This window comes from Haliaeetus albicilla, chromosome 26, assembly GCF_947461875.1.
Source record: "Haliaeetus albicilla chromosome 26, bHalAlb1.1, whole genome shotgun sequence".
NCBI lineage: Eukaryota > Metazoa > Chordata > Aves > Accipitriformes > Accipitridae > Haliaeetus > Haliaeetus albicilla.
The window spans coordinates 4,747,311-4,774,224 of NC_091508.1; the positions used below are offsets into that span (position 1 = coordinate 4,747,311).

The window sequence follows — 26,914 nt, forward strand, 5'->3', positions numbered from 1 at the left end:
CATCAGACCTTGTTACAACTAAATAGCCTTGCTACAGACTGTAATAATGACAGATGCAACCTGGCAGCATCCCTTTTGAGCTCAGGAGACAGGCGGTAACTACACTGAGAGGTGCATCTGTTTGCACAGAGGGAGATATCCAGCCCGGAAACAGCTACTGGCTTCGAAGGGAGAAGACAGCTCTGGGGAACCAAGAACCGTCTCTGGAGATTTCTGCCTCGAGGGGAAGCTCAGCTCCACCTCATGGTAGTTGCAGTTCAAGCGTAGGATGAGCAATATCTGGATTTGGGTTAGCTTCCAGCGGGCAAGGCAGCCCCTTGTGAACTCTATCGCCTGTCAATAGCAATGGAATCCAGGATCAAAGGCTGATCAACCTGACACTGCATCATGCTGGCATAATCCTGCACAGCTTGCACCCGAGAGCAAAGCTTCTAGACAGGGAAACGGAAACCTGCTGTCCCCAGAGGCATCTGCACAGCACAAAGCCCTTCCCCTTATTCTGCTATTTAGAACAAGTATCTTCTCACCCAAAAGAGGAGCAATATTCACAAACAGCCCCCCTGCAGAGCTAATGGGCAAACACCCTTGGTTTTAAGACAGAAATTAATCTGTCAGTGAGGGAGATGCTCTGGTCTAGATTCTGGGCTGGACTCAAGAAACCTGCTTTAATTCTGTTGTTCAATGGTGTCCCACCAACACACCCAGAGCTACACACTTTCAGGAGGGGCTGGGGGCTGCAGCAAGGTTTTTCTCTGGTACTTCACTGCCCAAGCTGAGACCTGTCCCATATTTGCTAATCTACTGAATTGCAAAGGGACACTGGACCCAGTGCTCAGTGGGATGCTCCAGATGGGTGGGCATCTCAGCTCTGGCAATATATCTTCCTCTGCCCCATCAAGTTTTTCATAAAAGAGCTTTTGGGGCATCCTTTGCAGGCCAGAACAAGAGAGTCATGAGGCAATTCCATAGCAGAGTTATTTCCCAGCACAGTCATCAGAAGGATGATTTATATATTTTTTTTTTCTTTTAAAAAAGGAAACCACATATTGATGGGAGATACAGTTCAACGGGAAATCCAGTACTCTTGTGTGTGTGCTGGAAATAGGAACTGCATGGGCACCAGATGAGAAAAAAGTACATTTAAATGGTTTCGGGTGCTCTCCAGAATGTATGAGAATCCAGGTTTAAACAGGCAGCTCGCATTTTTCCTACTCATTTTGCAGGTGGTCTGGGAGATGAAGACACTCACAGATGCATGACTAACATCCCCAAGCAACTATTTATCAGTTCATGACTTGCAACATCAAGTCCAGAGCTAAGATAAACAACTAAGGACCAAATCTCACACCTCTCCAGGTATGTTACGTGAGTATTAAACACACACGGACAGATGAGAAAGCCCAGGTAATCTGAGGAAGAGAACAGTTGCCAATCTGACTCTGCAAACTGTGAGGGAGGGTGGCTGGGCTTTCCATGCACAGCCCTGACACCCTGGACATCCTCGCAGAGACTGACATCAAAGCTCTCTCCATCTCCTTAGTAATAAGGAGCGGACATAGCAATACATCGCTTTTCTCACCAAAGTACTTTGGGATTCCAGCTAATGTGGTCCACACAGGAGCTAAGTGTGACCACATAAGCAATATTTTCATCACCTGGACTAGCCCCTCTGCAGTGTAGTGGGGGCTGAGCTGCATTTGGCATGGTTACCTGCAAGTGTGAGGACAGCCACGTCCATGGCATGTCCCGCAGATCTAAGCCTCGATGGAATTATCCAAGCCATTCCTGTAGCTGTGTGCGGACCCTGGCAGCACGTCTGAACGGGGAGGCACTGCCACCGCCATGTTACAGATGAGAACTGAAGGAGGGCAAGGTTACTTTTCTGAAGTCTGAGCCCTGTTTCCTAAGCTCAGCTCAGCACCGTTGGTCCTGGGCCTCCCACCCCATACTGCCAGGAGTATGAAGCTCCCGCCTTCGTCCACCATGCCCTAAAACCACCAGAAGTGCAAATCGCCACCCAACCCAGACAGAAGCAGCAGCATCTTGTCCATGCCCTGAGCAACGGCTGGTAGAACAAGGGCTCAGAACGATGCTCAAGCGAGTCCTTGAGCAGCAATCTCTTCACTCCCTACCGCATCCAAAGATAAAGAGAGCAAGCGAGCCCTAAATGAAAGCCAGGCTTAATACCTACTGAGGAAAACCACCTTCTACCCCATAATCCCGTAGCGCGTGTTGGTGGAAGCTGCACATTTCTGTTCCCACTGGAGTCCGTGAGGCCTCTCCCTAAGAGGCATGCAGATCCCACCTCCAAATTCCTGAGGGACCCCCTGAGTTTTGGGAAGCAGAGGGATGCCAGTACAGCCAGTAAGTATTTGCAAGTGTACAGGAAGCGTGACTGTACAACAATGTGGTTAGAGCTCAGGGCCTGATCCTCTTACTGGTTTTCACATCAGCATCTCATTGGCCTCAACAGGAAATCAGCATACGTAAACAACTGCTCTTATTTATTTCTTCTCATACCTTGTAGACTTTGGTAAGGGAAGGACGGGGTATTTTTTCTTCCAGTGTATTCACGCAGGATCTAGCACAAATGGTACTCTGAGATGGAGAGGAGTCCAGGCAATACCAGAGTATAAATAACGTTATCAGGCCAATAAAACAGCTCTGAGCTGGATCTGAGCTCAAATACATAAGTGGTTAGGTATAGCTTCTAATCTCCATTATTGACAGAGCCGCAGTGACTCAGCCTTATTTACAAGTCCACCTGCAAGCAGGTTAAGAAGTCACCCATGTTTAACAGCTTTCTGTGCAGCGGCATTTTATCATTTGGGGATGAAACGGGAGCTGAAGTTTTTCCTGGGTTCCTTTCGGCCCCGTTCCCAGTTTCACCCATTAGTGTGAAACGCAATTACACAGTCTGCTGGGCTCGGCACACAGCAGAAACGGACTGAACCGCTTCTGAATTTTGGCGAGCCATAACTTTTCATCGCTGCTATGCCAAGGCACACCGGAGACCCGATTTCAACCAGCAGCCGATGCAGCAAGACTGAAACCAACTGCCTGAGACCAGGCGCTGCTCAGCAAGACGTTTTTTTTCTCTGTGTCTTAAACATCAAGCACCTTTCGCTCTCCTGTGCTCAGGGAAGGGAAAGTAAATGACATCAGGAACCAGACGTACATCTCGCAGCCAAGCCAGGGTGATCTGCCCCACGTCCCAACCCCTGTGCCCAGTGGCACCCCGCTATGCCTGCCTCAGCCTGCCTGCCCAGAGCTGCCAGCGTACCCCAGTCCAGCAGCTCCCTCCGCACTATTTTCTCCATGCCTTTCAAGCCCCTCTTGCTGCCCACCGTGCTAATCGAATGCCAAGCGTCTCCCAAAAGCATTGAGCCTGTGCTCTCCCAGTTCAATTCAGCTTTACGGAACTGATCTGTTATCCCAGTCTTGCAAAGGGCCTTGGAGGTATGAAAAAAACCCCATCTTTTCAAAGAGACAGCAGAGGAATAAAAAAAAAGAATGGGTTGAAAATGCTTCATTCCCTGAATATCACAGCAACCTTTTTACCTGAGTTGAGCTCTTGTGACAGCCTGCGCCTGTTGCTTCCCCGGCGTCTGTGGGCCCTCGGTGGGTCACCGTCGTTCCCTGAGGCCATTGCAGAGAGATGCTTGGGAGTATCGGCTTTACCTGGAATGACAAGAGACAGTAAGCGAACCAGGTTATGAGCAGCCAGAAGGGACGCGGGAGCCTGGCGGCCTCTTGCTCCCTTACACAGCTCCCAGGCCAGCCTTAGGAAGCCCCTCCGGCTGAGCCAAGTGCTCAGAAGAGCAACGCTGCCTGCTTTTATCTCTGCCAGCGACCTGGCTCCTCCCTTCCCGGCACACTTGCTCCGTGATTCCTGGCCACACCAAGTCCCTTGGCTAGATTTTTTTCCTCTCTTCCTGCCTCTTCTCAGTAACACGTTTGCGGACAGTCATATGCCAGAAGAGAGAAGTCACCCAACTCCCTACCCCGCTTCGCCACCTCCCCACCCTTGCTGGAAACGAGCCCAGCTCTCCTCTGACCCACTCAGCAAGTGCCACGGGCTGCACCGGCTCTTACTCAGCCCAGACAACAGCTGCATCTGCAGTGGCTTCACGCTGGGATGAATGCAAAAAAATCACGGCACAAAGGGTTCTACGACTCCCTGGCTGCACCCGGAGGAACGTGTCTGGGAGCTGAGTCGTGGGGCTCTGCTGCTGCCCGAAATGCTGCTGCTGCTGCTACCCCCACCTGCAACCACGACGGTTCAGAGCGCGGCAAGAGCAAACCGACCTGCAACCACACCGAGCTGCCGTGGCTCCCACGCGGAGCTGCAGCGACAGTGCCGACATCTCCTGGCAAGCACCTCCGGCTTGTTTTCCACTACTTCTACAAGAGATGAGCTCTCTTTTCCTAAATCCAGAGGCTCTAATTCCCCCCGTTCTTTATGTTTCTTACTCTGAGCTCCTCTCAGAATAAGAAAATTAAGTGAGAACCAAACGCGTGGTTCATATCGCCCCTGAACTTCACAGGTATCCTAAGCCCAGTTCTGTAGTTCAGGGCTCATGGCAGCTCCTTTACCCTTCTGCTCATCGCACTGACCTCACCCTCTGGTTTTTGCAGAGAAGGAAGTGAGGCCATGCGGTTACCGTCAGGGTTAGAGAGAGATCACTGCAGGTCCTAGCCTGCTGTTTGGCATGCCAGTACATGTTCCCAAGCCAGACTTCTACAGGGCTGAACCGGTGGGTTTTCTGATTTGCACCAGGTCTAAATTCATGAAGACACATCAGCACCCAGAAGTTTCAGTTGTATCCTGGGCAAAAATTTAACAAAGTGCTGGTCATGGATAAATAACCACCTATGTCAAGATTAGAAGTGCAACACGTGGTCCGAGCTTACAACCTCACACTGAAGGTTATTCAAAAGGGAAAATAAATTGAGACCACAAGCAGTAATGTGAAGTACGGCCTGCAGTCAAGGTGGGGATGGGGGGCTGGAAATGCAAAGCTTATCAGCCTGGCTTAGAAAGCCATCGTGTCTTTGCATAGCTGCATTCAGGGACCCTGAGCAGCAGTGACACGCAGACGGAGATGCTGTTTTTTCCTACACGCCTCCGAGGACAGGATTTCCCTTTTCCTCCCCAACCTCAAACATCCCCATCCACAGAAAAGCTGAAAACGCAATGAGGATCAGCAGTTGAGACTGAGGGTAAAGTTGGGAGGAGAGCTGGCTCCCACTTGCCCAGTTCAGCAGAGACCCAGGCTCCAGAGCTGCTCCTCTCCTTGCTCTTCTCTGCTCCGGGACGTGATGGAGACAGCTCAGGGAGCGCTTGGAGCGGATGCACGTTGCCCCCGTCCCCTCCTCCCCAGAGGAAACCCTCCCGTGCTTCCTCCGCTGCCATCCCCAGCCCCTCCTCGGGCGCGTAGCAAGGCTACAGCTGCAGCCCACCTTGCCTAGGAAGGCCTCTGTGTCTTTCAAGAGGAAGCAAGACCAGCCTTGGAGCGGCTCTCTGGAGTTCGTGGGTAAGCGAAGCAGTATGACTTTCTACTGTACTCCATGCTGCTACACCCAGAGGATGTGCTGAGCACTGGGGAGGATGCGGACGCATCCAGCCAAAGAGTTCAGCTGCCTCTGGAGTTTTAGAGTTTGGTCTATCGGTGCAACCGACTGTGTTTCACATCAATCCGCTGCCTCTGACCCAGAGCTCAGCCACAGATAACAGGGAAATTCTGATGCAAACCTGGCTGCTCGGTATGAAGGACGGCTGGTGAGCACAGGAGTCCAGTGCCAGAGAAGCAGCTGACTCAAGTGATTCTTCACATTTGCCGTCTGCCAAACCCGTAGGAAGCAGCAGGCTGCGACTGTGGCCGTCATTTAAGAGGAACTTTCATTTTCGGTTTCCTTCTCAATATAGTTTCTTGCAGTGCTTTCTTCTTTTGCAACATGGAACACAGCAGCCCTTTTGCACATGCGCACATCTGGGACCGGCAGCTACATCCCTGTCAGCATGCTGCCAGCCCCCAACCTCCTTCCCGGCGAGCACCCTAACCTCCAACTCCTGTAAACCAAGTGAACGCCCAAGATAGCTCACTGCCAGTGTCTGCTGGGGTCCAAGTGCCTTGGACCATCCTCTCCAGTATCAAGAGTGCTGCTGCCCAGATTCCTTCTGCTTTCCAGCCCAATGCCCCTTTGATTTGCCCCATTCTGCCTTTGCTACTGGAAAAGAGCAGGGAGGGGCGTCAAGGAGGATGACACCCGTACACTTAAAGACAGCCCAAGGCTCCAGGACTTGAGACAGGGCTCAAGAGAGGGTTTGGGGGAAGCTGCAGGTTACGGGGAGCAGCGTCTAATTCTCAGCAGCTGCTAAAAGATTCAGCTCCACCCTGACTTTTTGCTCTTGTAGGAGGCAACAAAGGGTTAAAAGCAGCAGACAGCACCTGGGATGTGGATTTAGCAACACCTCCAAGATGGCACGGGAGTCTTATCTGCATTAACTAGTACCTGCCATGCAAGGAATCAGCCTTCCTGGAACCTGCCAGCCTTCCCTAATAAAAAAAAAGACCTTTGCCTCAACTGTTTCTCCGTTCGCCCTCATCTCCTTAACGGTCTCTGACACATTTCCTGTGTGACCTCATGACATGCTCACCACTTCTCCCAACTTTTCTCCAAAGGAAAGTGCCTGGATGCCGGGAAGATGGCGGGACTGGCCCAGAGAGGGAGGCAGAATTGCAAGCTGCAGGAGAGGAGAGGGTGTGCAGGAGCAGCCATTAATCCCTATGAGCAAGTCAGGCTATGGGGCTCTGAAGTCCCCCCCGACACGTTATGAAGATCCTGTTCCAGGAAATGCATGGAGCATCCTCTGGGACGAGCAGTTCACAGGTCTGGCCCTGGGCCCGTGCATGGGAGTGATTCCATCACGTGGCGTGCAGGGCAGCTAACTCTCTCCAGGACAGAGATCCCGCAGGACTCCTGTGCCCTGCTGACATCCCTGCACGGACAGCGCAGAATCAGGCCCGCTCCTCCTAGCCTGCCATAGATGAGCAAACAGGTGAGTTTCTCCAGTTTGGTGTTTACCCACGCAGCACAGCACCAGGGTCCAGCTGGCCCACGAGCCCCAGCAGACGCAGACAGTGCAACCAGGGTCCCCCAAAAGCCCGCGCACCCGCGTTCCCGGAGATCCCCGGTGCTGCTGGGCGGGAAGCGGTGCGGGCGAACTGGCAAAGCCACACGTGCCATACCCGTGTCAGGTCACAGCCCAGCGTGGGGCGAGACGGATATCACCCCAGTACAACTCTTCCCACCGACACCTCAACCAACTTTGTCCACCCTGAACCCCCCCACTGAGCGCTGGCATGGGGATGCCGGGAGGGGCTGTCACCACCGCGGCCTTGCAAGGAGGGGGAAAAAAGCCCACCTGGAGAAAATATTATTAAAAAAGGTGATATTCCCTCTTTGGGGCAACGATCAGCTCAAGAGGGAGACCTTTCAGCCCTGGCCCAGCTATCGCACACACCAGAGCGCTGCTAGCTGCGGTACCCCTGTGTACTTTAACCTTCTTCACCGGGCGGTGCAGGATGAGGCCCTGCGGCTCTTCCCACCCCTCCCGCCTTGCCGGGCTCCCCCGGAGCCCGCCGGCACCCCCGGGGTTCCCGGTACATCCCTCCCCCGGCTCCGGGCAACCCCGGCCGGGCCCGGTGACTAAAGATAACCCATCCCGGGGGGGAGGCTGAGGGCCATGGGGGGGGTTGGGGGGGTGGGGGGGGTGTCTCCCCGCTACTCACCGCGTCCCAGCGAGGACCAAGCGGGCCGGGGTGTCCCGGGAAGCTACTGCATCCCGGCGGGGAGCTGCTCCATCCCCGCCGCCTCCCTTCCTGCCTCCTCCCCGGAGCGCGGCGCGGGGGAAGGAAGCGAGCAGGGCCGGGGAGGAGGAGGGAAAAGAAGGGAGAGAGAAGAAAAAAAAAAAAAAAAAAAAGAAAAAAAAAATTAGAAACCCAACCCCAGACCATAGACGCAGCCGCGGAGCCGGGGAGGGTTTAGCTCCCTCTAGAGGCACCTTCCCCGGCCCGAGCGTGGGAAAGCGGCTGCCGTGCGGCTCTGTGCAGCGCCGAGCACCGCGGCGGGGCTGCAGGCGGGGGAAAAGGGGGGTTACGGGGCTCCCGGAGGGGCTGAGGCCCCGGGGCATCGCCCTGGCTGCGGTTTTGCTGGGAGCGGGGTCGGGGGCTGCTCTGCTGAGCTCGGCTGTGAGGGGATGGCGTGGCACAGGACATCCCAGTGCCTTGCTCGTCGTGGTTTTCTGGGAGTCTTCGGCTTCTCCGTGGATTCTCCAGTGAATTTCTGACCTTTTTGTTAAGGCTGTGGCACCTCGGCACGATCGGTTTGTCCTCTGTCAGGTTCCCTGGCAGGTAGGGCCAGAAGCCCCATTAAAGTCATTATTAAGAGCATTTCTGGTTTCTAGTAGGAAACTTCTGTGTTGATCCACCAGAAAAAAAAGAGTTGCTGGTGGCAAAGGTGGTTCAGCCCAAGTGACTTCAGAAATCTGAATTCCACTGAGATTAGGAAAAATCACAGTGGCTGGAGGAAAGAGCGTGATTCACCCAGGAGAGCAAGAGAGCTTCTTTGCTGGAGGTGGCTCTTTGGCTCAGCAAGCTGCCCCAGCTGCTTTTCTTCCCCTCACTCCTTGGGAGACTGCCAGGGACTTCACTCTGCTGAAAAATGCCAGATAAGCTGAGGTTTGGGGCCAGTATACATGCCTGACTGCTAATTATCAAATTACCTGTCTGTCCAATGGTAGGAGCACTGTTCATGCCCTGGGATGACATGCCCTGTGGGATGCTCCCTGTCCCAGAGCCAAACAGAGATATTTTTGAATCCTTGACTTACTTGGCTGAGCTTTGCCAGGGAAAATGGGCCCCTGGCTGCAGAGGGTCCCGCTCTGGCTCCAGAGAAGCTTTCTCCCCCCTTGGAGGTGGGGGCTGCCGGGGATGTGGCCTTGGCAGACCTTTCTGAGCGTGGTAGCTGCACTGAGACCAGTGAAAAGCAGGCTGTGGAGGGTGAAGCAAAGGATGCCTGCAATGACTGTGGGGGCCAGGGGCCAGGAGAGATGTGCCCTGGCCGGAGCTGGCTCTCAGGGAGGTAAGACTAATCATGGAGCAGAAGGGGAGGAATCAGCTTATGGGGACTGTCCGCATCAGCCTGGTAGCAAGGGGTCTGCCCTCCTCCCAGTGTGCACTCGCAGAGAAACTCCTGGTCCTGGTGGGGCTCGAGGTCCCACCACCAACCTTAATTCTGCATTGAGCCTTGGGGTGAGCTTTGATGGTGAATGTAGCAATGGTGGCTGTTTGGGTCTGACTGTCCCTCCCTCTGGGTTATCCCAGTGCCCCCGCTGATCTGTGCTGGTGGTGGCTGTTCTTGTGCACAACCAGCATGATGGATGGCTGGCTTTTAGGCTGAATACCAGCACAGGCACATCAGGATGTGCTGACTGCTGCAGGATGGATCCTGTGTTTCTCTCTGCCACATTACATCAATCTGTGCTGTTCCTGAGTCTTACCACCATTTCAGAGTTAGCATCCCTTAGTATTACCTCATCAGGCAGCAGCGTTGGTGAGAACTTTTGCAAAAGCAAATCTCATCTCTAAATCCTTCTTCTTTTCTGCAAACCACTTCTCTTCCACCTCAAATACACTGCATAACACTTCTGGCATGGCCATAGAAAAACAGCTGGGAAAGTGGTATTAGGTGAGCATCAAGTGTATGATATGCATAGCTGCTTCTAATCACACTGAGCAGCAAAATGTGTGGAAAATAAGCTGTGCAGGAGGCTTGGACAACTCCTCTGTGTCCACAGCAAGTGCAGCAAGGAGCTTGTGAGGACTGAGCTATGGGTGGGCAGCAGGGACTCATACTGCAATGTGTCTGCAAATGGCTGCTGGAGAGTGTTAGAGATGGGGGAGGTATCAGGAATAAAGGGAAATTAGTTTGAAAGCACCAGCTCTGTTATGGGAATGGCCTATATGGACATCAAGAAATGATGGTGGCAAGCAAGTATTTAGGAGATCATTTGATGAGTGATCTAAATCCTGCATGTGGCTCTGCTGGTGGGAGACAGCCTGCTTTGCTGTTGCAGTGGCTTTAAGATGTTGAGGCAATAGGGAAGAAATTCCCAGCTGGCTCTGCCACACTGGCTTTGCGATTGCTGATGCTGATGTGAAATGTTCCGTGCTTCCACCGGCAGCCCCTTTTGCTGATGTAAACGAAGAGTTATATTTGGTGGTATAAGTAAGAGAGGCACAGCAGATGCAGAGAAGGACCCTCTGCTTTCGGGATTTACGCGATGTTTTAGGATGTGGTTTCACCAACTGGTTGATGTAGTCTAATCTGTGCTGCTACTGGAAAGGGGGCTGCACTCAGCTGTGCGTCCCCAGCCCTCCTCTTGTGCCAGCAAGAGCAAGGGGCTGATGTGAAAACACACTTTTTGCGGCAAGAAGGGCTGTGGTCTGTGCTTTGCAGGAGCTGTGCCCTGTGCTGGCCGCCTGAGCCCAGCAATGGCAGAGGAAAGGAAACGGGAGGGTGCAGCTGGAGGGTGGGAGAATCTTGGTTTCAACTAGTCACGATGACATGGCAGTTTTAGATGAGTTTTTTTGAGGAAAAATAACCCTTCTTGCAGCCAGCAGCTTGTGGGCTAGCCGAGCCAAGGATAAGCAGACACTGGCAGAGCCAGCCAGAAGAAACTCCTAGCGCAGAAGCAAAGCTGAACTCCTAGCAGCATGCCTCCGCGAGGGATACGTTATATCAGCGAGAGCAGCTTTATGCCAGTGTTACTGCAGCTCCAGCACTGTTCTGTTGAGTGCAGGAACATTGCGGGGAAAATCATGCCCCTGCCTGAGACTGTGGTCCTAGGAAAATACCCATCGGAAACGTGCCTGAGCGGCCGAGGGAGAAATGGGTCCTTGGGCTTGCTGCTGTTTCGGTTCCTGCCATTATTGTCATGAATGTATCGCATTGCGATGGGCAAATGCAGATGCTGCTTATTTTTAAAGCTGTTTGCTGTGCTGCTGCCTGCTGAAGAAGTAATTTTTTATCTTTCTCTCTTTGGCCATGGTACTGCGCTGCCGGAGGGGTTCCTGCATGTTTTCGTGAGCCTTCCTCCTTCCTCCCACCCTCCGAAATTTCAGGGCTAGGCCAAACTGTGGCAGAGGTGGGAATGCTGCAAGAATGAGTCGCTGTGGGCAGAAGGAAGGCTTCACCTTTTGGGGCCCGTCTTCTCCCCCAGCTCTAGGCTGTGCTTGGTCTGTATCCCCCTCCCAGCCCCGGGCTGTGCATCCTTTTCCCCTCTGGGTGACATCTTGCCCCCCCCAGCCTTGTTTCAGATCCCTGCCACTGCCTCAGCGCCGCAGGTCTGGGTTCCGGGCGGTTTGGGGCCGTTTGATTCAAATTGAGCCGTTGAGCCACCAGCACTGGCACCCATGGATGCCCCAACGGCCGCTCGGGCTCCCGGCCGTCCCTCCCTGCTCCAGCTCCTCAGGAGTCTTCTTGGGCTCGGAGCACGGAGCATGTGGGGGACACAGGAGCCCAGAGCGGAGGGGCAAGAGCTGGGTGCTGTTGGGGGCCGCGGTGTCCCAGGGGAGCGGGCTGGCCAGCAGGACCCGAGCTGGGAGCCCTGGGTGGGGGCCGAGGGGGAGAGCATGGAGCCGCTGCTGGGGAAACTGGAGGAGCTCAGCCTGGCCGGCTCCCTGGGGAGCAGCACCAGCAGGAGCTGCCTGACGTTGAGCACCAGTGACACGGAGCTGGCGGTGGCCGGTGACGTGGTGGACGCTCCTGCGGGCAGCCCAGCCCGGCAGCGTGCGGGCGGTGGGGTGGCCAGCGAGGAGGGGACAGCCGTGGCAGAAGCTTTTGGTGACAAAGCGCTGCAGACGTAAGCGTTGGGGTGGGGGGGTGACGTGGGGCCAAAAGCCCAGCTTGCTTCAGTGTTCCTGTTGAGGGAGCATGTCCTCACAGACACGATGCCCTAGAGAGACAGGGAGAAGCCCGCTTGGCTGCATCAGCCTTGTCAGATCCCGAGCAGCCGGTGTTTTGCAGAAGGCTGCTTGTTTGGATTTTATAAACAGCTGCTCATTTGGATTTTATAAAACCCACTTTTCCCCTTACTTCCTTAAAATATTGAAATGAGCCCAGTGTTTCCAGTAAGGCTGCAGTTGGCTTCCAGAACCCACACAGCTTCGGGACATCCTGCATCTGTTCCCACCGCTGCCTGTGCTGCTCTTACTTCCCCAAAGGTCCCCCCCAGGCGGCTCTCTATGGACCGTGGCTCCCGTCAGGAACCCGAGTTATAGCCCTTTGCGGTCTTTGGCCTCTCTAGGCTGCTGACAAGGGATGCAACCAGATCCAGCTGTCTTGGTGTTGCTGCTAGAGGGTCAAAAATTGCAACGCTGGTCCTGCTGGCCTTTGTTTGAACACACCTAACTCTGCTTTGCTTCCAGGGATGGGCTTCTTCAAGGTCTGGGTGCTGATGGTGAAGATGGTACCTGCGGTGCAAGCCCTGAGCCAATGTTTTCTGTTGACTTTGATGCTGAATGGGAGAAAGAGCAGCTCCTGAAAGGTGAGAGGATGGCTCAGAGGGAAAGGAAATCCCCCCCTTCACCCCTGAGGACTTGAGGGCTGCCTGGTGGCTGGTGTGAGAAGTCCTGAGGAATGACCGGTAGCCCTTCTCCCAGTCTGAATTCTGCTTTTTTAATATGAGCCTCAGGGCTGGTGCCGCACACTGCCTACTCTCTGCTGGCTAAATGTTGGCATCAAAGCTGCGTGTTGGAGAGGCCCAACCAGGGGGATTGCCCAGGGAGTCAGATCACTGGGGAGAGTACCCAAGGGCCAGGGTAGAGAGCACTGAAAATTGCCCAGGAGATGTGAGGGGCTGGAGCACTTCAGCCAGCTGCCCACTGAACTCATTGCCCAGTGTGCCTGGCAATAAGTCCATTTGCTTTGGTGGTACTAGAGGATCTGGACCTGGCATGGTATCCTCTTTCAGACACTCGACTGGGGGCACGTTTGATTGCTGTGCCAAGGACCATACGCAGGAAGGGAGAAGACAGCTCTGGGGAGTCACTGGTTTCTTTGGGCTTGTTTTAAACAGCAGGTGAGGGTGCAGGATCCCCAAAAGCAGAGCTGTCCCAGTGGAACAGGCTCTTCAGTATGAACAGACATCGACGGACTTCACGTAAGGTTGGTGAAAGGACATGGGGCATGGGGCTAAGGCGGTGATCACTCCTCAGAAGGATCTATCTACGTGCAGGCAGATCTAAGTGCCCTCAGGCCTTAGGAAGGGCACAAGGATAGATCAGCATGGGGGATTCTAAAACTGATCCCTGGCACTGCCAAGGCACTGCTGCGTCAGAGGCTGTGGGCTTTCAGGGGTGTCTTTGAAGTTCTTCTGTACCTCCGTGGTCCTTTCCAGCTGAGCAGGGAATGGTCTCAGGGTGCTGCTGGTCAGTGATGGGCAACACATGGTATAGGGATGTTTGCTGAGACAGGATGGATGGGAGGGAAATAGGGATAGTGGGAAGAGCCAGGCCTTTGGGATTCTCTTCCTGGTCTTCTTACAAACCCCACTGTAACCGTGGTTGTTTAACTGGGGTAACCAGTTACCCACCAGCCCTGGAACAAGCTGTATGTGCAGAATTAATCTTGCTGTCTCTGACAAACCTGTTCTAATAGCTCCTAGACCTCCCTAACACATTGATCTGAAGTAGAACAAGAGTTGCCCCTGCAGACTAGGTCTTCATCCGAGCTGAGGGTCAGGTCAGGGATGCCGGTGATTTCCCCAAGTATCTGCAAGACAGCATGAGCAAGCCAGAAGAGGCCATGGATGGAGCAAGATGGGCGTCTCCAATCCAGACAACATAAGCAGGGCAGGTTTGCGGCAAAGAAACAAATCTGCAGCAGAGCAGAGACTCCAGCTGCTTGGTCGGGGCTCTGAGAGGCGCTGAGAAAGATGCAGGAGCTGGTAAAGCTGCAGGAAGTAGCTGGGGTGGCGGACGGGTTGGTGGTTTAATAAAGCCGTTCTGCCGGTGCGTGGGTGTGGGGTGTGAATGGTGCAGCACATAGATACAAGACAAATTAGGCCCCCTCTCTGCTGGATGGTGCAGCGCATTAAATCAGCTCTTTGAGAAATGGTCAATATTTTGTTCCAGACAGCAAAGAGGGACTCCAGGGTGCTGTTTTAACAGTAACCTTGGGGAGCTGCCTGAAGCTGTTAAAAACTTGGGTTTTTAATAGATTTCCTTTCTATACGGCATAACCATGCTACAGATCCTGCCACTGCCTGGCAAAACATGGGAGACAAGAGCCAAATTAACAGTTAGGGCGTGGGAGCCTGGAGACCAGATGTCTGCTGGGTTTTGTCAGTCGCACTCCCTATGTGACCCCGGGGCCAGCCTTTTCCTCGGCTTGCCTCAGTTTCCCATCTGTGCCAGGAGACATCTACTCAACTGCATGAAGCGCTCTGAGATCTCTGCATGATAAATTGGCATGGCGGGGGGAGCGGGGGGAAGAAGAGGTAGAGGTTTTTTTCAAGATCGGCTACTGGAATTAGCGTTACATCAGAATCAAGCTGTTGTACAGAGGCAGTTTGTCTACTCTGACATCATCTTTTTCCTTTTTTTCCGGCTGCAGCCTCACGCTCCGGGAAGCTTGCTGGAGCTGGAAAGCAAAGAGAAGCCTCTTTTGAATGCAGCTGCTAATACACCTGCAACACCGGTTCTCCCCCTCCCGCCTGCCAACCCCTCTGATGTGGTCCTGGGCGAGAGGTGAGCTGCTCCGCTCTCTCCTGCCGAGGATGGGAGCAGAATTTCCCCCCCCCCCCGGCTCCCCCCAAGCCCTTCAGCAGAGCTGCGGGAACCTGCTGGGGAGAGAAATTTCCTCGGAGCACCAGATGGCACTCTCCGACTTCCAACCGAGCTGGGCTAACCCAGCCGGGTGACACAGACACCCGTGGGTGTGTGTGGGGGGGCCACCCGGGCTCCCTGCCCTGCGCCTGGGTGCGGGCTGGGGACAGTGGGGACAGGAGGGGGGGTGCATGGAGGGACCACCTCTGCACGGGCCAAAGAGGTTTTTCATCAAGCTACAGGTTTGGTCACCCCACGCGGCGTGAGTGTCAGGGGTGGGCAGGCTCGTCTCCTGCAAACCCTTGGCAAATCCAGGATTCCAACCCCTGCCCCGGAGCTGCTGGAGCCTGGGTGGCCGTGGGCGGCCGTGGGTGGCACAGTCCGGCTGTGAACCTCGGCCACGGTGCCAGCAGCGCGTACATGCCGCCCACGGCTCAGTCCGGCTCACCGCAGCGTTGCTTAACTATCCGGAGGATGTGACTAAGGGAAAGTTGCTCTCCGCTCCCCTCGCTGCTCCAGAGCTGGGCTGCCCACTGGTCCCCAGTGGGAAGGAGCTGGTCCAGCTCGCCTGGCTCCACAGCACCCAACTCAGTGGGATGCAACGGCTCTCCGGGCGATGCTGTGCTACGGAGAGCGTTTGCAACTGTGAAAAGCAATAGCAACCCCCTTGTTGTTCATCAGGTTTTATCCACAGAGTTTCTTCCCGGTTCCCTCCGGGGTTGCTGGGGATGGCAAGGCGCCTTTCGCACTGGGGCAGGGTGGGAGGATGCAGGCGGTGGCAGTGCCAAGCGCCCGGGGGCTGAGGTCGGAGCATCCATGTCTCAGCTCCCCGCGGAGCACAGCCACTGTGCCAAGACCGCGTGTGTCTCCACGCCGAGTTTATCACGGCCGTGCTGTCTCTGGGCTCTGGATGAAGAGAGAATATGAGGCTTCAGGCAAAGTGCTTCTCACATGCACCAGATTTATCAAATTGATTAAAAAAACCCCAACAGATCCAGGGCTTGTTCCTATAATAGCTATTGGAGCATGTTGGACGTTAATCAAACCGTCTGTTTGCTGTGTCCAGAGAAGCCAGCATAAGCCAGCTTGTGTTTTTCAGGCATTGGAAGAGCTGTCAAGCTATAATCTGTTTAGGACTAAATAATTTATAAATACACCTTCTGATAATGTGGTGTATAAATATGGGAAGAGGGGGGAGGTTCTGTGACTGCCTGTATCTATCAGAGAGCTGATAAATCTCTGTGGGGGCTGAGTGTCGTTGTACAGGCTCCCAGCAAGAGGAGAGGGAAGGGACTCTCAGACCTTCCTCCTTTTCACCTTCGTCCCCAGCACAGAATTGTTCTGTCCAGACCATTCTCTCCAACTTTGCCCACTGGATTTGCAGTATTTCAAATAACAGAGCTCCCATCTCTTCCCTCGGGGAGGCACACCGTGGTGTCCCAAATATTTTTCCTAATCAGGTAAGAAAGCTAACTCATCGTGTCCTGGGTGTGAGTCCTGAAGCACAGGGGTCCTGCGAGCACCCCGAGAAGACTCTCAGATCCTTGGCACATCAGCACAGAGAGTGCTGAAGCGTGGCAGCAGAGCTCTCTGCTGCTTCTAAGGTCCTGCAGGTCTGTGATGATGTGGCCAAGCAGTCAGTGTCTGGGGTCGACTCCTGGCTGCGAGGACACGATGAGAGTGTTATTCCAATTTGCTGTAGTACTCAGGGTGTCTGTCTCTCTGACGTATTTCTTTCTCTAACCGAGGTTTTCTGAGGACAGAGCAGCAGAAACCATTGGCTGCTTTGGGAGAAGCTGGGTACAGCTGGGAGCAAGTGGAGCGGGAGCCCCTGGAAAAGGCTGAGGTCAGTTGAGAAGAGAAGAATGCCATCGGTGCACTGACATGGGACATCTCTCTTGGCACCATGTGCCACCACAGTGCACTGTGGCCACAGCTGTATTTCTGCCTCCTCCACCGAGCCATTGTGGGACCACAGGCAAGGCGCTTTGGCCAATATGCTTAAAATTGCATAGTGTCAGGTCCATAAATCCATTTTAGAAAAGCTGGTGGCTTCTGTAGAAAAAACCCAGCACATTTCAGTTGAGATTATTTATTAAATGAGCCTAGTTTTAAGTGTCCCCTTTGAGAAGACTGGCTCTGCACTCCCTTCCTCAGTTTGCCCTTTCATACAAGGGGTTGCATACCAGCTCGTGCCCTCCAAAGCACCTCATGGATCAGTGCCGTATTTCTAAATGCCTCTGAAATCTGGGCTGACAAGGGCTCCGGGCAGTACCAGACAACTGGCTACAGAAACGCTCCATCATCGCACGGAGGAAACCTGGGGAGTTTCCAAGCCTGGCTCTGTGAAAGGCAGATCCATGTGCTGGTTATCGCTCCTCGCTGGTGTGAGACGAGGGCAGCTGAACGCCAGGACGCTCCTCCCGAAAGCAGGGACAGCCCGGGAGAGAGGAAAAAGTGACTTCCTTCGCTCCATGCACAGGAAGAGCATGTCTGGGAGGTGGAGAGAGGGGTGCCGGGGGGGCTGCCTGCCCTCGCTGCCCACCGGGCACGTGTGCGTGGGGGTCACTTCACAGCAACCCGTCTTCTTCCTCGTGCAAAGACCAGACGTCTCGTCTTGTCTTCAGTACCTGCAGCGGGGAGATGGGAAACTCCCAAATAGTATTGGAAAACGGAGCGTGGAGGCGGCTTCTTTGTCTCATGCCGTGCGGGCCAGGAGTTTTACCAGGTTGTTTGGTTGGTTAATTTTTTTTTCCTCCTTGCTCGGCTTTCTCCGCAGCCGCCTCGCTCTGCAGTGCGTGGGCAGGCGCAGACTTTGAGCATTTAGGAAGGCACCCAGAGTTTAACAGGGATGCTTCTCTGTCTGAACCCATCTGCCATGAGCTCCAGGGTGCGGGTCTGATCCCGAGAGCCCACACAGTAGCTCCTTTCAGCCTCTGAGGGGGTGTCTGCAAACAGATGCCGATTCATAAGCACGGTCTTCACAGGCAGATAAAGGCAGGAGCATGCCTGGCACGGCTCCCGGAGCCGCAGTCAGTGGGGAAATGCTGGTGTCCAGCTTCTCTGAGGCAGTAAATGGGGCTGGAGGCTGGAGGGGTGCAAGCAGCTGGGCGTCAGTGGGGTGTCGGGTCAAGCTTGCTTCATGCTAATGGTTGCAACGTGGCAGCATGGGTCCTGCTCTCGTAGCGAGAGATGCTGGAGGTGTCCAGAGCCCCGTGCCCCAGGGCCCCATGCTGCCCAGTGGCTGCAGGTAATGGAAGAGCCCATTTTGGGGCATGGGGCAGCACCGGGAGCCCCGTCAGGTGATGGGAGCGGGCAGCAGGGCTGGTGGGAGGCAGTGCCGCTCTGTGTCAGCCACTTTGGTGCCTGAGGTGCATCTTTTTCCCTCTCTAGATCCAGCTCCTGGGAGAGGTGGGGAGCAGCCCCCGACAGACCACCCCACATCGGCAGCCCTCCCAGAGGAGAGGTCAACGCTTCGTCTTTGCTCCCCATCCTGGTACCGGCCGGGCTTAGGCTTGTCCCAAAGAGCTCCTCAGCTCCGGCTTTTTCCTCTTCTTTCCCCTATGTTTCTCTTTAATGAATGTACCACGTTTCCCTTTTTGCTTTCCCCGTTCTTGTTCCTTGGGAAGGACCCGTGAGTCTCACCCCCTGGCTGGCACAGCCTGGCTTTGGTTTGAATTTTTTTTTTTTCAGATTAAGCATTTAGTGTAAATTGTTCTCACTTCTCCCTCTGATCATTCACTTTCCCTTATTAAACAGTTCTGTGTTGAATTACTTTTTCTCCTTTCCCAAACCTTCTACCCTCCAGCTTTTTCATGTTCTCCACATTAGTTACTCTCTGTGGCTTTTAAGGTTTTTATTTATTAATTTCAGGCTATGAAGAGACAGGTCCCTGCCTCTGTTCCGCACCCACCGCGAAAGGAGCGGTGAGATCGGTTTGGCCGGTGGTGATCTCCATTCCCTGGGGCTAAAGCCAACCTCTTGCAGAGGTACCAGAGAGGGGTGGGGGTTGGAGAAGTGCCCCCCTGCCCCCTCCTTTTCCCTTGGGTGCATGGGAGGAGATGCCCCATCCCCACATCCTCACCCCGTCCCATCCCCTCCGCCCCAAGCCGCTCAGTGCTTGAACCACTGACCTCGGCAGCGGTTCCCAGCCCCGAGCAGCTCATTCACGGCCAGAGCTGCTGGCAGCCCGACTCCTGCTAATCTGGGAATTGTATGCCAGGAAACACACACCCAGCCGACCTGCCAGAGACAAAGCCTCCAGTGTACGCACCAGCTCTCCCCAGGCGTTCCTCTGCATGGCTTGGGGCTACTTCTGAGCGGTCTCCAGCGCGTGAGGCCTCGCTGGTTCCCTCCCCGGACTTGCCCGAGGGTCGGGCACCTGCTTTGGCTGCAGTGTCGGAGCTCGGTCCTCCCACGAGCGGGCAGGGCTCCCGGCCTGGCATGGCATGGGATGCTCTCACTGCCATCTCGTGCTCCTGTCAGTCTCTGGGGCACATCGCAAAATGGGGCTGTAGCATCTAAGCTCTGCTGGCTAACCTGAAACCATGGCCGTGGAAGAGATGAACTCCCTGATCATCTCTGGGCTGTCTGGACCCTAACAATGGCAAATTAACCACAGCCATCATTACTTTCTTGCTAGATTGATTTAGCAGATCTGTCCTGGCAATAGGCCCTTCCCGTGATGCTTTCCTGGGTACCAAAACTCTCTGTCCTTGACACATCCTTAGAAGCCTTGAGCTCCAAATAGACTTGACTTCTGTGTAAAACGGTCTGAGATTTCCCGAAGAAAAGTGCTATATAAAATGTAGGTATTATTAGCAATCTCCCTCTGCCAGGTCATATGTCAAACACCAGCACAAGGAGGTGTTAGGAGGAAGGGTTTGCCTTGGCTGAGTCATTTCATAGCAGCTTGTTTCAGGGTTATGTGCACCTCTTTGGGAAGCAGCTGGTGTCGTCTGCTAAATCAGGTCTGGCAGAAGCAACAGGTCATTTCCACAGCATCCGAGCATCCCTGGTCGGCGCGGTCCTCGTCCCTGTGCTGTTCCCACTGCGTAGGTGGGAAGTGGAGACGCCTACGCTGAGCTGTCCTTGGCGAAGTTTGGGGCAGGCCGGTGGAAACGAGCTCGGTGAGTTGTTCTGCTCTACCCTTTGAGGGCAGAGTCGGGCCCGTTGCCTCGACAAGAAGCTGCACGTTCACGTGATGCTCCCACATCCTGCTCGATGTATTTTGAGACGGTTGTTTACAAACACCGATGTGGTGCTAGGGCGAGCGAGGCTGCTCACAAATCGTGTGAGATAGAAAAGCCTCTGCAAACCTCATTGTCTTCCCATGCCCTGATAGAAGATGACAATCCAGCGCTGGAGTGCTCTAACTGCTGCCCCTGTTCCAGCTGCGGAGATGGATGGGCCGGTGGGACCGCTTTGGCACTGGGAGGCTCAATCCAATTTCCTGCATCGTCCTGTGCTTTGGTGCAACCTTGTTCTGAGATGCATGGTCTTGCTCTGCTTATTCTGCATCTTCAGTAGCACCACGAAGCCCCAGTCATGGACTCTTTTGTGTAAGATGCTGCACCAACACGCAGTAAAATAAATGGCTGGTGCCTGAAATAATTTCCAGTCTGAGATTTCCAGGTCTCACAAAGCTGTTGTAAAGTTGCATTACAAATGTGAGATACTCAGATATTACAATGATACGAGCCAACATAATAGAATATTTTAAATTAAATATTCATCTGGATCCTCAGCCTGTGGAAGGGATAGAGCTCTCCTGGCTTCTGTGGACTCACACTAATTTATTTTTTATTATGACCCATTTGTATTATGATGGTGGCTGGGAGGTTCTAGGAGATCGCCTCCAGCTTAAGATCCCATTATTTCAGGTGCTCTAAAATCACAGAACAGCTCGACAGTCTGTGCCCCAAATTTGAAACCGCTAAGGATGTAGCCTGGTATTTTTCAAAAAACAAACCTGTTCTCTAACACACACAGCACTTCCTCCGCGCAAGGCGTCTGCACAGGCACGGACCCTTCCCTGGCAGTTCAGACGGGCCTCAAAAGTCCTCTCCTTCTGCTGATGGTATCATGCTGGCCAAGAAAGAGATTGTCATTTAATCAACAAAAAGCGCTTACAGCCCCGGTCCAGACGGGAGAAATATTTGCCAAACAAAGACTCTATTTTCAAGGAAATCCTCCGACTTCTGCATTGAATGAGAGAAATGATTCAAGCTCTGGAGGCAAGCGGCCCGACACAACGTGGGTAGGAAATTCTCATGTCACGGGCTGAGCGGTTCTGCCTCATCCACAATGGGAGCAAGGGCTACTTTGACAAGCAGATGTAATTCCTGCTTTACATTCAGGAAGGATTTGAATCCCTTTGTGGATGTAGGGTACAGATACACCTATTTTCTGTTTGCACCCATCCATAGCCCTGCCAGAGGGATGCCTCGGGCTTGTGCAATGGGGCGAAGCAGCAGAGAGCCGGGGAAACCCCGGCAGGCTGCCAGCAGAGCCCCAGAGCTGCTCCTGGCCGGGATGAGGAGCAACAACTGATGGTTTGACCTCACCAGAGAAATCCAATGCAGCATTTCCAGCAAGCGTGTCCTGCACAGGGCTGGGGCCAGCCACTGCAAAGCAGTTGCGTGCTGCTCACGCCTCCGTCCCAGCAGCGCTGGGGCATTTTGCTCGCCAGAGCCATGATTTTGATCAAAGGAAACATTAGTCATTGGAGACTTGAGCCTCTGGTGTTAAAATTAAATGCTAGATGTTAAGCTGGCATCCATGATAAAGAAAACTCCGCTCTACCAGCACGAATATGCTTTGTGTCCCAGTTTAAAAGTCCAACGAGGCAATTGCATCTTGCCTCTCTGCGGGCTGTTCGTTAGCTGCACTGAACCAGCATTGCTCCTGGGACAGCCTGGATGGGTTTTCAAGCCATCAGCTGCCCAGTTACAGCTGCCTTTCCACGGCCCCAGCCGAGACGCTGATGCCTTCAGAAATCGTGGCCCAGCTGCTGCTCTGAATCAGGCAGGAAGGAGCTGCATCTGCCGCAGCATATAAAAGAGCTTTTGGGTCTGTTGGTGGTATATAAAATGCAATATAATGTTACCTATAATTTTTGAAGCCAGCTCCAGTCCTGCAAATAAAATTCCTCTATGGTTCCTTTTTTCTTTTCTTTAACAGCTATAAACTCTGCCCAACTATTCCTCTTCCCTCTCAGCTGGTGACTGTCTTGGTTTATGGCATCATCACAACCTCCTGATTGATTTACATGTAAAGTCAGTAAACAGTCGCTCCCACCCTCTCCAGTCCCTTATCCCAGGACTCCGTGGCTGCTGGGTGACTCAGCAGTGTGGAGCACAAGCGTGACTAACTCTTCCCTCTACAACAAACAGGGATTTTCGGTCTTTGTTCAATGCATTCCTCTGTGCTGGTGGAAGCTGCCTAACGAACCGCCCTGGCACAGCAGCGTGACTCATCCCAAGGAGGTGCACGCCAATCTCCGGGACGCGAGGATGCTCGGGTTCTCCAGCACCGCTTCTGCACATATCCTGCTCTGGGAGCTCCAGCCAGACTGATGCATGTGGCCGTGCTGGGCTAGAAGCAGGTAGAGCTGCCAGCTTTCTCCTGCCCTCGCCATGCCCGGCGTTCCCTTGGTCCCACCCAGCAAGTGTTATTCTCAGAACTGGATGTGGCCGGTCCCTTGAAATCAGATCGCAGGCTAGTTGTTATCAGTCCTTCTGGTGCTGTTTGGGCTGTTTCCTGCCCAGTAGCTTTTGGACCCGCTGCAGGAGTTTGTTGACCGCAAAGTTGATTGCTGCTGGGGTTTGCATCCAGCCTCTCTTCACCCCCACCGGCATGATGAGATGGGCTTGGGAGCGAGGACGTCCCTCACCTGGGACATCCATCACCATGAGGGTAGAAATGTGTCCGATGAGGCACTGTTACTGTACACCCCATCTTTCCTTTCTCTCTTTGCTGAGCAAATCTCAAGTGGGAAAAAGCCGAGAACCTGATTCTTTGGTCCAGCAACACTCAAGTGTGTGCATGGAGGTGAGCCCACCCCAGCCCTTTAATTGCAGTGGTGGGTGGGGAGCCTTTAAAGAGGAAGCAGCTGGGGTGGGGGGGAATTTCCTTCTGGAAGCTTGGGCTGATGCAGCTCTGGGGACCGATGGAGTCTGTGGTGCCTGACCATGGCAGGTCCTGCACTGTGAGTACTTATGCTGGCGGGTCTTTGGTAGGCAGCTGGTGCATTTGGGATTTGCTGTATTGGGGCCCGTGCAAGAGGGATGTCAGCCTGGAAAGCTGCTCCCCCTGTGCTGGGCTTGTCTGAGAGCAAAGGGAGAGAGGGAGCAGGGAGCTTGCCTGGGGTGAAAGCAAAAATGTGTTTTGCAGCCTGGGCTGGTAACTTGTGGGGGTGTCCCTCCATGCCCAGCCCTGGCAGCTGGTCCTGCCCTGTGCTCCTGCTGTGGGTTTTCTGCTGCCCTGAGCTGGGTTTAGCTCCGGCCGTATGCAGCCTCCCTGGCTGGGGCAAGAGCAGAGCCCCCCACTCCCTGCGCTCGCCTCCCCGCACAGTGCCAATGGCTGGGATCCCCACGCTGAAGGGTACTGAGCCCCGCGTGGGACTTCGCTGTATTGAGCACCCGTGTCCCCCTGTGATGGGGATGCTGTGACCCCAGCAGGGCCCCCCCCAGCAGCACGGCGAGACCCCGCTTGCAGAGCCAGCCCTTGCCATGCTGCATGCCCAGAAACTCTCCCAGCACCCTGCGCTGCAGCCAGTCCCCAAATTGAGGTGACAGCAGGCTGTGCCGGGTGCCCGGGGCACTGCTCACTTGCAGTGCTGGGTTGGGGGTACAGCATGGCGTGGGATCCCCCTGCCGTGGGACGTACAGCTGCCTGCACCGCAGCATCACCCAGCTCGCCCCGAGCATCTCCTTTGATCTCAGAGGCATAACACCCGTGCAGCAGCCTGGCCGCACTCGCAGCGTGTTTCCTTTCATTGTCACATTAAGGGAGCCCATAAAACCGACTGCAAGCGCGGGCTGCGGCAGTCGGGCTCCTGCAGGCAGGACTGCCTGCGTGCTCCTGTTCTCAGCACGCCCTTGCTGGAGGGGAGCAGAGCCTGCTTGTCCCCCCCATCCCTTGGGGACATGACCGGTGTGACGGAGGTGGTGGCCTGGGCCAGACAGGGAGGCAGCTGGTCCTGGCCCTGAGCCACATGGTAACCCAGCCTGTCATTCAGCAGGAAAGCATGTGGTTATCTCAGCGAAGACTGTAATTAGGTTGATTGGCACTAACTTGTCTCAAAAAGCTGGGGAGGAGGGAAGAACCTCAGATCAGCCATTTTATGTGAAGTTTGCAGGGAGAAATGGAGGCCGGGGCAGGACAGGTCTGTAGTGGGAAGCCAGCTCCTCTGTGCTCTGTCCCTTCTCCTCTCCGTGACATTCCCACAGGTCCCTGCACCCTTCAGACCAGACCCACCCGAAGAGGAGCTGGACTGGGTGCAGTAGTGCACCCTGTTAAAAGCCAATTTGGCAGAGCATCCCCGTCCCCGGCTTGGAGGCAGCGGGATGGAGCTGGAGCCCGTCCTGTGTCCCAGCAGCGCGTGGAGGTGGGCACCGTGCCCGTCCCGGGCTGTAGCTGGAGAGCATTTTCCGTCCGCTCTCCGATAAGATGTGTTGTTCATTCATCGCTGCATGTTGACCGCAAGCCAGGCAAGAGGGCCTGCGTGGTCCACTTGGAGGCAGAGGAAATGCTGCCTGGCGCGGTAATCCATCTCCAAAAGAGCTATTGAAAGAAGAGGCTGTGCTGCTGGCTCCTCTGTGCTGGAGCGTGGTTTGCAGTGGATCCCTCCGGATTTCTTCAGGGGCTGAGACACACTAGTGTGATCTGATTCCAGCAGTGCTCGGGGTCACTCTGGAGCTGCTGGCTGCTCTTGGAAATCTTCCCCTCGATAGGGACCATGCGAGGAAGTCTAGTCTGGGTCCCTGCCCTGATGCGCAGGAGCGAGGAGGGCTTGGGGAAAAAACAGGAGGCTTTGCCCAGGATGTAAATGAGTGTGTGCCCTCAGAGATGAGCCAGCAAAGCTGTTAGTGATGCTCTCACATGGGCATGACTGTAGTGGGCAATAAATCAGCTGATTTGGAGCAAAATGGTTGTGCAACTGTGGAGAAGTTTGCATGGTAGCTGCACACAGGCGATGAGCAAGGTGTGGGGCAGCAGATGGCCAGCCGAGCCAGGGAGGGTTGTGCAATGCAAAATCTCTTGGGCAATGCACCAGAAGGGATGGGGAATGGGGCTCTTCCCTCACCCGTTCTGTCCCTGCTGCCAGCTGCCATCCTGGCCCACGGCGAGGGTACGGCTGGCAGCCCCAGCCCCTGCTCCACCCCACAATTAACCAGTGTTTGCTTATTAGGGAAGCTACAAGCCTGTACAAACACTTCCATTTGCTTTTCATAAAGTGAACATAGAAAAAAATCATGCCCATGAGGTGTGGCCAGTCCCGGCAGGCTGCTCATGTGGGTCTGGGTCGTGCTGGATCTGGGCTCCCAAGGGCCACTTGCCAAGGACCGAGAGTCCCTCCCTGCCCCGAACCCCTGGCCGATTCCCGTGTCACCCGGCCACACTGGTGGCTGTCCCCAGCCCCGCTGTTCTCCAGACAACCACAGCATTTGTCCCAAACTTGGCCCGGTGTCGCTAACAGCAACTGCTAATTGTTCTCTTGTTCTGTACTATATTTAATTCCCCACTATTATTTTTTCCCCTTTTAATCATAAAAAACCTAAATTTCCCTTGGGGAAGGTTATTGGCTCAAGTGTGGAAATATACCTGCAACTTGCACGGAGCTGAGCCACCGGGGCATTGGCTGTATTTTTAAATCCAAGTACAATGTGTCTTCGATGCGAGCGTCGCTTAACCCTTCTCGGGGAGGGAGGGTGGGTGGGAGCGGGGGTTCTTCCCCTCTTCTCAGCTCCCGCTGCTCGCCCTACCCATCCTCAGGGTGGGATGCACCCACCCACGGATTGGACATGTGGACAGGAGGGTGGGCAAGGAGCAAGTGTGGGACTGCAGGAATTGCTCTATTTTGCCCTATTTTTCTACAGCATCTGCCCCTCCGTCTTGCTGGGGTGACACCAGCGTGTGGGCATCCTCCTGTGCACGGTGGAGGTCAGTCTGAGCACGACCGCGTGTGCACCAGCATCTTCTCCTTCCCAGGCTACCTCCTGCCACCCCTGCGGGGACGGAGGCTCAGGTTCTCCGAGGTAACCTGGAGCCTCAATACCTTTGAGGATGTGGGCCAAAGTCATCCAGTCTGAGAGCTATTTTGGGGGAGCGTGGCTGCTCCCGTGAGACCGTTCGCACAGCCACAGTCGGAGACGGCCAGGCGCGAGCGGAGGCACAGATGGGACAGGCAGGAGGGAACTGGCCCTCGTCTCTGCTGGTTAATGAAGTCACCCAAGGGGGTTTCAGCCCTGCCCCAGCAGACCTTGGGTCGCCTTTCAAATGGCTGCTGGGGGGAAGGTTTAGGGTTTGGGTTTGCAGCTCAAGCAAAGCAGATTTGGGGTCTAAGATGCACATAGCATCTTCTGCACCAAAGGAGCAATTTTTTTTCAGTGGTAGTTACTCTGGGCTCCGAAATCCTCACCTAGAAGGAGAAACAAGGTTGAAACAGCACTGGGTTTTTTGATAGCTGTAGCCTGGAGTCGGTCCTGGCCCAACTCTTCTGTTCTCTGTGGGGTGGCTGGGGTAGGAGGATGGTGCAGCAGCGTGAAAGGCACCATACAGAGCCCGGACAGCCTTTGTGTTGCATCCGTAGGCAGCAGCGGGGTCAGGGTGCACCCGGAGCCAGCAAGACGAGGGGGCAAACTCGCTGCCTGGCCTAAGAATCCCCCTCTTATGTGCATCTGTCAGCAAAGTCTTCCTGCTCCCCACTCTGCTCATGCACAAGGGACCGAGTGTCTCCCTTCCGCCTCCTCGAACAAAGGAAGCTACAGTTTGGTTTTGTGCTTTCTTCTTCCAAG

At 54.5% G+C, this 26,914-nt stretch overlaps 1 protein-coding gene across 2 annotated transcripts in view; it reads right to left on the reverse strand.

The window, feature by feature from the left end:
- BAK1 (BCL2 antagonist/killer 1) overlaps positions 1-3,675 on the reverse strand; it is a 15,084-nt gene extending 11,409 nt beyond the window's left edge. The window contains exon 1 of one of the 2 annotated variants that reach the window (XM_009923546.2): positions 3,562-3,675. In XM_009923546.2, coding sequence (XP_009921848.1) covers positions 3,562-3,649 — 88 coding nt within the window. In that variant the 5' untranslated portion in view covers positions 3,650-3,675. The remainder of the gene's footprint in view (positions 1-3,561) is intronic. The other variant, XM_069771615.1, reaches the window with a different exon arrangement.
- Positions 3,676-26,914: the final 23,239 nt, after the last annotated feature.